Source organism: Adiantum capillus-veneris, chromosome 17 (assembly GCF_014529385.1).
Source record: "Adiantum capillus-veneris isolate H3 chromosome 17, ASM1452938v2, whole genome shotgun sequence".
Lineage (NCBI taxonomy): Eukaryota > Viridiplantae > Streptophyta > Polypodiopsida > Polypodiales > Pteridaceae > Adiantum > Adiantum capillus-veneris.
This window is the reverse complement of record NC_140947.1, coordinates 24,820,922-24,833,035: the sequence shown is the minus strand read 5'-3', so window position 1 is coordinate 24,833,035 and position 12,114 is coordinate 24,820,922. Positions and strand designations below refer to the sequence as shown.

Sequence of the window (12,114 nt, the reverse complement as noted above, 5' to 3'; positions counted from 1 at the left end):
TCATCTGCAATCCCGGTTGCTTCTTCACCTGTGTGAATGCGAGAGAGGTGGTCAGCAAGGACATGATGTTTGCCGGGTCTTAGTACCACTTCGAAATCAAATTCTTGAAATAAGAGTAGCCACCGCCATACTTGACCTCCAACTTGCGGCTTATTAAGCAGACAGCGCAGGGCATGGTGATCAGTAATAATTGTGAAGTGGACCCCTAATAAATAATGGCAAAATTTTTGTAAAGCATACACAATAGCCAAACCTTCCCTTCCTATGGTGCTATAGTTGTGCTCTGCTTTGGTGAGCAGGCGACTTGCATAACGAACAGGGCGATCCAAGTTGTACTCCTTACTAGGCTGAGTCAGCACAGCACCCACAGCCAGTTGACTGGCATTAGTATGCACATGAAAAGAAAGAGACCAATCGGGAGCCACTAGAATAGATTCTTGAGTGAGGCGTTTTTTGAGGTATGCAAATGCTTCAGTCTCAGGTTTGGACCATTGGAAGGGTACAATAGCACTGGTGAGTCGAGTCACTGGTTGAGCCACCTGTGCATACATGCGTATAAACTTGCGATGATAGCCTGTGTGGCCTACGAAGCTTTGAACACCTTTTGGGTTGATGGGAGGAGGTAACTTCAAGATGGCTACTATCTTCTCTGGGTCAGGTGCTAAACCTTTGGCAGACACCACATGGCCTAGAAGTGTACCTTCAGTGACCAAAAAATGACATTTGTTTGGATTGAGCTTCAGACGTGCCTCTTTGCACCTGAGGAAGACAATAGAGAGCCGAGCAAAGTGCTCCTCTAGATTCTCCAATGGGGTTGAACACAGAGCACCCGAGAAGGTCGAAAAATCGTCTATGAAGATGCGAAGATGATCTGTAAGCAAGGGACAAAATATGATATATACTATGCGATTGAAGGAAGATGGAGCATTTTTCAACCCAAACGACATTCTACTGTAGATGAAAATACCCCTAAGGAGTCACAAAAGCCGTTTTGATGTGATCACTTGGATGGATGCCCAACTGATTGTATCCACTGAACCTATCCATGAAACTGTACAATACATGCCCTGTGACATCTTCGATCACACGCTTAGTGAAGGGTGTGGGAAAACCGTCTGGGATAGTTACCTTGTTGAGAGTGCGGTAATCGACGCACGCATGGATTTTATTGGATTGCTTCTTAGGGGCTATCACCATGGGTGATAACCACTCAGAGTGCTCCACAGGTACAATGATCCCTGCCTCTTGCATTTTTTCTAGCTCTGACTTGACAGCTTCTGCATACTTTGGGTTGAACTTGTAAGCTCGGCCTCTGATTGGCTTAGCCCCTTGAACCGGAGGGATAGTATGGACACCCAATTCTGGTGGGATCCCTTCCAAATCTTTGTAGGACCAAGCAAAAAAATCTTTAAAAGAGTGTATGAAAGAGACTACCTGATCGAGTAGCGCGGGATGCTCCCATAACCAAGCGGCTAAGAGGATGTGGTGAGGGTTGTCAGGGTCGCCTAGGTTGACTTGTTTGACCGGGTTAAGAGGTGTAGCTGGAGAGGGTGCCTCAAAAGATGAAGAGTGAGAAGCCTCTTCGAGCTTCGAGACATCATGGGCTGGTGTCTGATCGATTTGAAACTATGTATACTCCTCTTGTAACCATCCTGGTAGAAGCTCCTCGAAGGGTAAGTTTTCAGACATAGCAAAGTGGTTTGGAGTGGGCGGGGCGTCAGACCCAGGGGGTGTTGAGGGAAGAGGTGGAATGTTGGCAAACTCATGCAAAGGAGATTTCTTTCCCCTTCTATGATGTATTATAGGTTCACCAAGGCCGATGACTTCCATCAAGGTAACACTTGAAGCATGATCATTAGGGACTAACACACTTGCTTCTGGGATTGACACACTTTCTTCTGGATGACTTGGGTCACTGGTTTCATGAGGATTCGGGAAAGAGGGTGTATCCACAGGCAAGGCTTGAATAGAGACCACATAGCATGGCATCGATGTGCTAGCTTCCAACCATTGCAGTAGGTCTTTGTCAGACCCGTCAGGTGGGGTAGGCTGCTCGAGGTCGGGGTTGGACTGTATTGACAAAGAGCTGTGATGAACAATTGGAACCATGCCTCCTTCGAGTCGAATTGGTTGCAAGGGGGAACTAGGAGCATGTATCCACATGGTGTCGTTACCCCAATCATGAAGTGCCTTAGTGTGCGAAGGAAATCCTCCCTCCATCTGGGGAAGACTGACCACCACAAAATCCAAGCTAACGGTGAAGTCTTGTACCTTTAGAGACGAGAGGTGTAGAAGCTCTGAGGGGTTGAGAGAGCATGAGTATGATAAAAATTTTGAGACGGAAAAGTACCTGACATACCTTGGACAGTAGGGGTATTGAGCAAAGGTGGCATGTAATTTGGATGGCCATAAGGTGCTAGGCCTTCTTGGAGAGAAGGACCGAGACTTTGTTGTATTTGCCGCAATCCCTTGATATATTAGCAATCCTTGTCTTCATGTCCAAACTTTTTGCAGAAGTGGAAATAAGCATGAAGGGGACAATCCTGTGGAGGGTGTCGTGGAGAGCAGCATGAGCTGCACCATACCATAGCCTTAGTCTCCTACTGAGACCTAAGCTCTTCTAGCTCCCTCTTGATTTGATCAAAAGCCTCATGATGTTGGGCCTTCTCTTATCTAAGAGAGATTGATTTCTCCCCTTGAAGAGCGCGTTGTAGTTTTAGGGCTTCAAGTTCCCTACGTAAAGAAGTCAAAGGGTTAGATGGACTCTCCAAGAGTACAGAGGCAGTCTCTACCTGAGAAGAGTCTAAACAGCTTCCTTGCCCCCTCTATCCTAGTAGCAATCGCAACAAACTCCTCCAGGGTGGCGTCATGTCGGAGATTTTCCCTAAGTTTTTGCTGAGAAGTCTTTTTAAGAGCCTTCTCTACCCATTTCTTGACCATAAACTCACCTGGTTGCTGAGGAAGCTTGGCGACCAGAGACTTTGTTCGGGTCATGAGTTCTGCAAAAGTCTCTTTGGGCTGAAGCAGCAGGTTGGCCAACTCATCCAGAACCTTTTCTTGGAAGTTGCCTGGTCTGAAAGCTTCACAAAATTGTTGTCTTAATGTAGCCCAAGTAGTAAAGTGGTTCTCTGCAAACTGATTGTACCACTTGTCTGCTAATCCATCTTCTCGGTTGAGGCCACGACCTCTACAGAGAGACAAACCTCCGGGCATGGTCGTCAGCATCCTCTTTGGAGAGACCCTTGAAAGTCGGAAACTTAATATTCATCTTAGCTAGAACGCTCGTGAGCTCTTCCATGGCTGTCTGTGCAGGAGCTTGTTGCACTGGAGCTTGCTGTAATACAGTGGATGAGAAGTTCATTGATGGGGGTGACTGGGAGGTGTAGAACTGGTTGAGGGGGAAGGTAGGGGTAATGGGGCTGGTGGACTTTTGCTTGGCACGAAGGGTTGACGCTTCTTGTGGTAGTACTTCAAAGGACTTAGTAGTGGGCTTTGTCGCTCTTTTGACTGCCTTGTATGTGTCATGTAGTAACCACAAGCCCACCCAAGCCTTGAGCATGAAGACCTTTACTTACTGCACACTGGTCTAGACTCCACTAGACTAGGGCAAGTGACTAGACCTCTTGGTTAGACCTGGACGACGAGAGAGGACTAGACCCAGCCTAGAGACTACTAGACCAGGACGAGAGACTTAGACCAAGATGAGCCAGGACGAGTGACTAGACTAGCTGGTTTAATATTGAGGTGGACAGACCAAGCTGGACTAAGCTAGTCCTGACCAACATAGGCAAGAGCTGAAGCGAGCCAGCTCCTCAACCTGTAGGCACCGTGGAGTGAAACTTCAGTTGAGGTCCCACCGGGTGTGCCATAAATGAGAGCACCTATAGCGGAGATAATGTGTTGTGCCTTCTATAGTGGGTGCCCCTCAATGCATTGTGCGTGATATCTCACTGCACAAATGCAAACATAGAAGACAATGAACAACAGAGCAACAACAGTACGACTCAGCAGAACCTAAACGTGAACATCATGAACATCGACAAACTCAGAGAAACCGATACAGACTTTGGCATGGCAACACACTCAACTCCAGCCCAGATCTCATAGAAATGGGGGTGTCGGGGCTCAACTGTGCAGGGATGGTGTAGACGTGCTGTGTACAACTCAAGATGATTCACTCTAGACGACTGACCACACAAAAATAGACGATTCATAAAACCCAAACAACTACGGATATGTACAACCATAAAGAGCCACCAACGGCTCACCAATATCTAATCTAGCTAAGACTATCTCAAAACTGTGGTCGTGGTGGTCTGATCCCGCGAACGCTAGAGCACCACCCGCATGCCTGCCACGTGTCACTATTCGGGCAAAAGTCCGTCTAGTGTGGACTCAACCCAACTGTAACTAACTGCCTGTCCAGTGCCTGTGACACTGTAGCCCTGCTACAAATTTTAGTGCAAGGAGGCACCTGTGATTACAAATCAGCGCGGTCTGGGTGTGATGGCTAATTTTTCCATGTTGGAATCTCAAGAGCTCTGATATGGAATGAGAAAAATTGAATGACCCTCATATATTTTTGAGATAGCTTGATTTGTTTTGCAGATATATTGTTATCGTGGACGACTACTCTTCTGTCAAGAAGGGGGGATGTCACAAACTGCTGACTTGTCAAGCCACTCAAGACCTAACGGGTTAGGACTTCACGAGCCTAACCCTACCCAACCTGCAGATCCTAGCCCAGGGGCCTAAACCCTTGCAGAAGCAAAAGAAGATTCTAACCCCCAACCAACATACGGGTCCCCGTCCAATGACACACACACACACTTATACTATTGCGTAGCTGCTGATGACGTGGTTGTCGTACGGACATCCCGTAAATCACACTGGTTGATGGCATGGCAGAGTGTACGGACTTCTGCGAATTGCACTGCTGGTTGTTGACATGTGGAGCATGGGTGCCGCCGTTGTACTGAGTTGAAGCAATATAAAGAAATACCGAAAGAAGCACCATGGTTTGGGGCCAGTGCTCGCTTGGGGTGGAACTTCACCACTCCATGTCTCGTGTTGCAGTGTTTCTCTTTGTTTGAAGCGTCTAAAATCTGTTCCTTTATGTTGGCATGTGGTGCCCTTCAGTTACACTCATCCTTGTGTACAATCATCAATGTACCCTCTTGATAGAGGAGTTGTATCCCTTTGGGCAGTTTGAAAACTGGCATTTAAAACATTGCCTAGGCTTCATAAATGTTGCTCAACGTCTTGGATTTCAATGTCTATTGGACCGAACACTAGCCATACCCGTGGCTCATAGGCCTTCTCATTTTTATCTAGCAGTGCATTGTCCAGGAACTTCTAAATCTTGTCTTCTTGCCTGTTTCAAGAGCTTAGGAGGAAATGAAAGATAATGAAAAATTATGGAAGCTCAAATCCCCCTCTTAATGACAATTTGTGCTAAATAAAACGTTAATGACAAAATATGTTAGAAAGTGTCATAAAGGGCTCAATAGTTTTTGAAGGTTTTGCAAGTTTCGTGGGTTGAGACATCTTCTTGCCATTCTCTTTTGTCGAAATCATTTTTAAGTAGTTGTTAGTTTGTTTGACATTTGAACTAAACAATTTGTTATTTTTGCTTTGTCATAGACTGTATGTTTTATGCAAGTGTTTTAGCCCCTCTCATAGCTCAAAGTTCAGCCTTTTTTTATAGATCAAACATATTCTTTGGTTGAAAACTCGTTTGACATGCTTGGGTGTTTTTGAGATTACGTTTAGATTTTGATAGTCTAATGTTAATTTTAACAACTCATAAAAAGGTTTTAATGTGTTCTATAGTGGTTAGTTAAAAGATGGTGAATTGATTATGGATTATGCGGTTTTGATGGCCATAAAACCCGTCTTATGTTGAGTGATAGTGATCAGACTAATCTAAGTTTATATATGAAGGAAAAAGCTCATTATTGATGCTTGTTTCCAATATTTTCTCATTGCAAGCAGGTATGTACAGTAGTCGATTCAGCGGAGCTTTGTAGGAACACTCATTGTGACTCGTAAGTGGTCTCTGTCTGGCTTGATGGCTTTATTTGACAATAAGACACTTGGTAGGAACATTAGATTATGCAACATGTTTGGAACTCTCGCTTGATGTCTTCAGAGGTTATGTTTTCATGCTTTAAATGTGCTTTGTTATGCTTTTATTTCACAATCTGTAGAGTGTGTTTTTCAATGATTAAAATGCAATAACTGCGGTTGCAATCGCAAACATGAGCTGCAGGGAGTTTGTAGAGGAGGCAAGCCGAGCTTCTATGACAATATATGAGTATCTCAATGTAAGTCTTCTTTCAGATTATGCTGCTGCTTCATTTGATACTTGTTTACCCATAAATCAGTGAAAGCAATCTGAAAATAAGTCTTATAGTGGTTTCTTGTAGTCGCCCTTATATCAAGAGGAATCTTTGCCACATGTGCTCTGAATCAGGAGTGCAGAGAAAAAAACTTAGAACTCAGCTAGAACATAATGAACAACTCCTGATCCATGTTCTTGTCATGTACAACAGTAGGGCGGATGAACTTCATTGTGGTGGGTGGGTTGGGGGGGGGGGGGGGAGACACTTTTGTGAAGAATAGTGTCTGGGCCAGCTTTGGAGAGCTGTCCACCTAAGTGCAGGGCTTGCTTTTGCTGAGAAGGTTTCTCTTTTCTAGTGGATATGACCAGGAGGATAGGCCTTTATTGAGAGTAAGTGGAAAGCATCTAGTTACCCAGCTGCAATATCTACCTTGTAGAGGAAACTGTCTGGTAGGTCATCCTCAGTACTTGTAGAAGAGACATCAGATGAGTTCTTGACAAATGATCAGCCATTAGATGATTTTTCCCCAGATGGAGAACCACATCAGAATCAAAAACCACGAAGAGAAGTAAAGTAATCACCTCCATTCTCTGGCAGAAAGTTGTGGTTTGTTTAATAAGTACCTTGGTCATGAGAGCATGTGATCCGTGATGACTGTGAACGGTACAGCTAGGAGGTTTGAACTATTGAAGGGCACACTCAAGCTTAGTTGAGCTATAGTTATGTTTGACCTTAGTTAGGAGGCGCCTGGCATATTAAATCAAGTTGTATTCTAATGCTCACGTTTGTATATACATGAAAGGTGACTGGCCGGTCGGGAACCACGAGAATAGGAGCTTCAGGCAGCCTCTTTTTGAGGTAGTGAAAAGCATTTGATCCTTACGCAGACCACTAGTAGGGAAAAGAGGAATTAGTTAAGCAGGTAAGGAGCCTAGCACATCAGGATACATGCAAATGAAACAACGATGATAACCCACATGGTCTACGAAGCTTTGCACCGGCTAAGGATTGATGGAACGAGTTAATCACAATATAGCAATCCTCTGTTGGGTTAGGCAGAAAACACTGTTTAAGCTTACGCAGACCACTAGTAGGGAAGAGAGAAATTGGTTAAGCAGGTAAGAAGCCTAGCACATCAGGATACATGCAAATGAAACAACGATGATACCCCACATGGTCTACAAAAGCTTTGCACCGGCTAAGGATTGATGGAACGAGTTAATCACAATATAGCAATCCTCTGTTGGGTTAGGCAGAAAACACTGTTTAAGCTTGAAGTGTACCTTGAGTCACCAAGAAATGACACTTGTTGGGGTTAAGCTTAAGTTCTCAATACTTACCAAAAGTAGCAGTGACCTGTTAGAGGTTCTTTTCAAAGCTTTGGAGAGGTGTAGAGCAGTGTGCACTGGAGAAGTCATCCATGAAGGTCCTCAAAAATGTAGTGGGTAGTGGGCCAAAGATTATGAGATATAAAAAAAAGATGCTTTCCACACATTTATGCCAATGGTTGCAATACACATAGTTAAAACTTGCAATACACACAGTTGTTGTGTGAAGTTTGATTTCCAGGATTAAGTTTTTAAGACATCTTATCCTTTTTTGCTTAAAGTTGACTACTTGTTTTGAACCAAGTAAATTGCGTCAACTTATTTTACGCATGCCTTTTCTAAAAACATTTTTAAGTTAATAATGTTTTGTTTTATCTAGTTTTGTTTCGTAGCAAACACAATGATTTAGTTAGTTTGTTTGTTATCTAGCACTTGTACAAAGACGACAATCACATCACATTCAGATCATATCACATAGAATCCATTCAGATCTAGGACCATGATTCCTGGCAATGTATTTAGCAATCACATCTAGATCCACACCGGACCTCACTGATGTCGGATTAACTAATCCTTATTGCGATCATGTCCGTAGATTTCTCAACCTGAAATGCTACAGTCATTTTGTCAATCATTTCATCTTTCAATCCCTGCACTCAAACACAATCACATGTGTAAGTAATCATTTTCGGGAATTCCAGTTCATTAGACAGACATTGTGTTCATATTGAGCAGAGTGTTTCAATCATTCAGTGCTAGTCATCTTATTGCTGTGTAGCCATCTCATCCCTTGGGAACTCTTGATGCACTCACCACAGTTTCATTCAATCATGCATCATCATCATTCAAAATTCATGATTCTTATCTCGAATCGATCTCATTCTCGATTTCACTTGTTATCTGCGCACAAATAGCAGGATCTTCCAAAAAACATTAATCAAAGTCATCTTCGAAAAGTCCTATTTCAAAATCTTTCATTCATAAAGTTATAAAATAAAAATATTGTCAACACATCAATATCTATTTCTATCCACTATCTGTTCCAGAGCAAGTATCTTCTAGTCCAACTCTATTTTAGTATGTCGGTTGTTCTCATTCTTGTGCCTTTTTAGGGCACCGTGCCGATATATGTCCTTGTTCCCGTATTCAAAACACTTTCCTGTTTTGAGATATTTGTCTTTCTGTTCCTCTGTCAATCGGGGTCGTGTATCTTTCTGTCTTCTGCTTCTGTCATCACTTGTTGAAGGTTGATTTGATGGATAAGTCAAGTTACCCGAATGCATAGCAAAGCCTCGCTTCAACTGCTGTATGGACTGAGATTTCTGTAACAAGCAGTAGTCTCGTATCTCTTTGGGCAGTCCACAACAAAATCACTCGATTTGCTGCTTAAAATTGATCCTCTTAAAGGATGAAGCAGGTAGAAAAACATCCCAAAATTTCTCGCAATAAGTATCTGCCTTCACCATCCGAAGATGATTCTAGGTAGTAATCATGTCACGTTCGTACTCTTAAGTGAGCCACGAGGAAATAAAAAGTCTTTTGAACTTCACGTCACGTTCGTACTCTTAAGTGAGCCACGAGGAAATAAAAAGTCTTTTGAACTTTAGTCACTTTGTCAATGCTTCTTTTTGTAATTGAAGATTACACCACCATGCTCATGCATTTTCTTTCAAGTAGGATGCTGTCCTTCTAATTTTGGAGTGCTCTGAATAGCGTCCTCCAGAAAAAGCTATGTCAAACTGTTGAATAAAATCCAGGGCCTTGTGCGCATCTCGAAAACCTGAAAAGGTATCAAATTTTATTGCTTGTCCTTCCTCCTTGAATTCTTTGGTGTTCTTGCTCTTATCTTCGAGAAATTCATATTGATTGGCTCTATAAAAGTGCTTCCTCCTAGAATAAATCATTTGGTCATCAGAGTTCAAACTCTTAGAAGAGGATGAATCCTCCTCAGAATTGTCGGAAAGTTTTCGGGATCTGCGGTAGGATCTTCTTTCCTTGGCTGCCTTCTTGTTCTTTCCACATCTTTGGTTCTTCTATCGTTTCTTGCCCTTTTTGTCCTCATCACTGGAATCAGAAGAGGAAGAGCTATTGGAAGTGTCAGCAGAGGATGAGGACGAATTGGACACACCCTCGAAGCATACATGCTTCTTGGTATTTTGTGCATTTGCAAAAGAAGAATGTTGACCCAAATAACCAGGGTAATATGTTCCCTTGCTGAATCTCTTTGGAGGCTTCGTGGTCTTCAATAATTGGTTGACTCTTCGTTTGATCACATCATCAAGTTCATCTTCAGTGTACATCCACGGGACATGTGGTTTCTTCAATGCGCACTTCAATGGTGAATTGATGGCCGTAGGCCATCGGTAATGCATCTCATCAATCGGATGCCAAGTCAAAAATTTCGCGTTCATACTCCGTAGGCCATGGAGGCCCGCACTCTTGTTCCGATTGCCCATTTAAATTTTTCGTACTTTCACCTGATCCGGAATTATCGGGTGGGTTCGTCTGATTCTTGCGGGATTCATCATTTGAATCCATGTGTAATCTTGGGTTCTTTATGGCTTATGCCTTGTAAGACAGAACGATGAAGACGGGAGTGTGACTGATGCATGATGAAGTAAGGGTGGGAGTGGCTAATAAGTCCAGGGTCCGGTCACACAGATTCTTTAATAGAATTTCCAGTAAACTTTGGAGGACCAATATAGTTTGAGAAAAGCACACGTCTGAAGCTCTGATACCACTGTTACAGACTTGGGCACCCCAAGTCCGAAATCTAGCAAGACACACGAGAGAATCACTTAAAATTACTTCACAACTTTATCACACTTTAAAATTTGAGTCGACACTGTCCGGCGTAGTTTTGTGCCCAAAGGTATTGGCTGCAAATTCTGGCGCCCTTTCGATATTTCTTTTTATATTAATGCTTGAGCAAAGTACAAATTCCGAGAGACCTTTGCTCTCAGACTTTGCGTGCAGATGCTCTGCAGAGTGAGGCCCCAAGGGTTCTATTTATTCTTACAAGGGATGCCCCAAAAGAAGAGCCCCAAAAGCAATTAGTCCAGAAGCAATTAATCCCAAAAGCATCTGGTCCAAAAACTGTCCCCAAAAGCAGCCAGCACAAATGGCGGAAATCCGTACAGCTTGCCACGTGGCATCAAAGCAAAATGCGGAGGTCCGTACAGCTGATGTTGACAGGACTTTGCTTTCATGCTTGGAAGCAGCTGGAACATGTAGTTTGGGTATGCGCTACATGTTCAGCATGTAATCCAGGACGTTCTCACTCCTATGTGTCCGGCTGCCCAGTTTTCTGATGAAAACAGGCTGCGGGACTTTAAGTGCAGGGGATGTTCATTTTATTTTTCAGTGCAAACGAAGCACATGAAAAACTCCAGCCGTCATCCTGGGTAGCTGGGCATTGTAATGCATAATATGGAATATGCAGTACAGGATGTGTGGTGATGGTAAGTGATCATGCGTCCATAGAACATTAGCTGCCTTTCAAGGTCGTCTATTTTTGTGGGGATGCTTAGCTGGATCTCTATGTGTTGGCAGTGTTCTCCATGCCTGCACAATCGCGAGTTGACGCTGTGTTTGGTGTTTGGCTTCAGTTGAGACTAATCCTTATTTACTAGGGTGCTGCTGTCACAATAGGATTTTTATTATTGAGATTCCAACTTGCATCCTCGCTTTGTTTTCTGTCTCCCAGAAGTACTTCTGGTTGGTTTTATCAGAGTATGAGGCTACTCTTGCCAGCAGCTGGCTTTCTTCAGTTGAGGTAAATGCGCGTGCAGGGGCAATAGGCGGCAAGGAAGATCAGGGGCACCTGTGGCTGGATGAGGGTCTATCGACACGAGGCTGAGATTCATTGATTTTTAATGTTTGTCAACTTTCTGCTCATATTTATGGGGTGGAGCTTTTGTCATGACCTTAAACATTGCAATCAGGATATGGGAAGCGAAGTGCTATTGCAAGAGTGTTTTTGAAGCAACTATCAATTTGAATACATAATGCTTATTGTCAGTAAGGAACTCATCAAAGATGCTGATGAATTGCAATTTGTCCTTCCTTGCAGAGATTGAATACAAATCCTGTCCTTTATGATGCTATTGTCAAAGTAGAGAAGGCTAAAGCCTTGACTACAGAGGAAGCAAAGAGAGCAGCCTTCACTCATCGAGTCGAGTTTGAGCGAGGTGGAGTCCATCTTTGTCATGGTCAGTGCAATTTTTATTTTTGAGCCAGAAGGCGGTCATGATTTAAATTTTAATGTGATGGCTGACTAAGTCACCCCTTTTCTGGGCACAGAAAAGCAAGAGCGCATTCGGCAACTCCATCTGCAAACAACCCAACTTGAACGGAAGTATGTTTTGTGTCTTTCTCTCGTCTTTAAGGTCAGGCATCTCTGGACCTCAGTCGTACATAGATAGGCTTCCAGTAAACTGCCT

At 43.4% G+C, this 12,114-nt stretch overlaps 1 protein-coding gene across 9 annotated transcripts in view; it reads left to right on the top strand.

Moving 5' to 3' along the window:
• The window catches only part of LOC147436936 (Zincin-like metalloproteases family protein), a 178,440-nt gene that overhangs the window by 61,097 nt on the left and 105,229 nt on the right, over positions 1-12,114 (top strand). For 8 of the 9 annotated variants that reach the window (XR_015184782.1, XR_015184783.1, XR_015184784.1 and 5 more), the window contains 4 exons: positions 5,995-6,047; positions 6,272-6,326; positions 11,745-11,883; positions 11,975-12,029. Coding sequence is in view for 5 of the 9 variants with exons in the window: in XM_086486329.1 (XP_086342455.1) it covers positions 5,995-6,047; positions 6,272-6,326; positions 11,745-11,883; positions 11,975-12,029 (302 nt within the window). In the remaining 4 variants the exon portion in view is untranslated. The remainder of the gene's footprint in view (positions 1-5,994; positions 6,048-6,271; positions 6,327-11,744; positions 11,884-11,974; positions 12,030-12,114) is intronic. The other variant, XM_086486330.1, reaches the window with a different exon arrangement.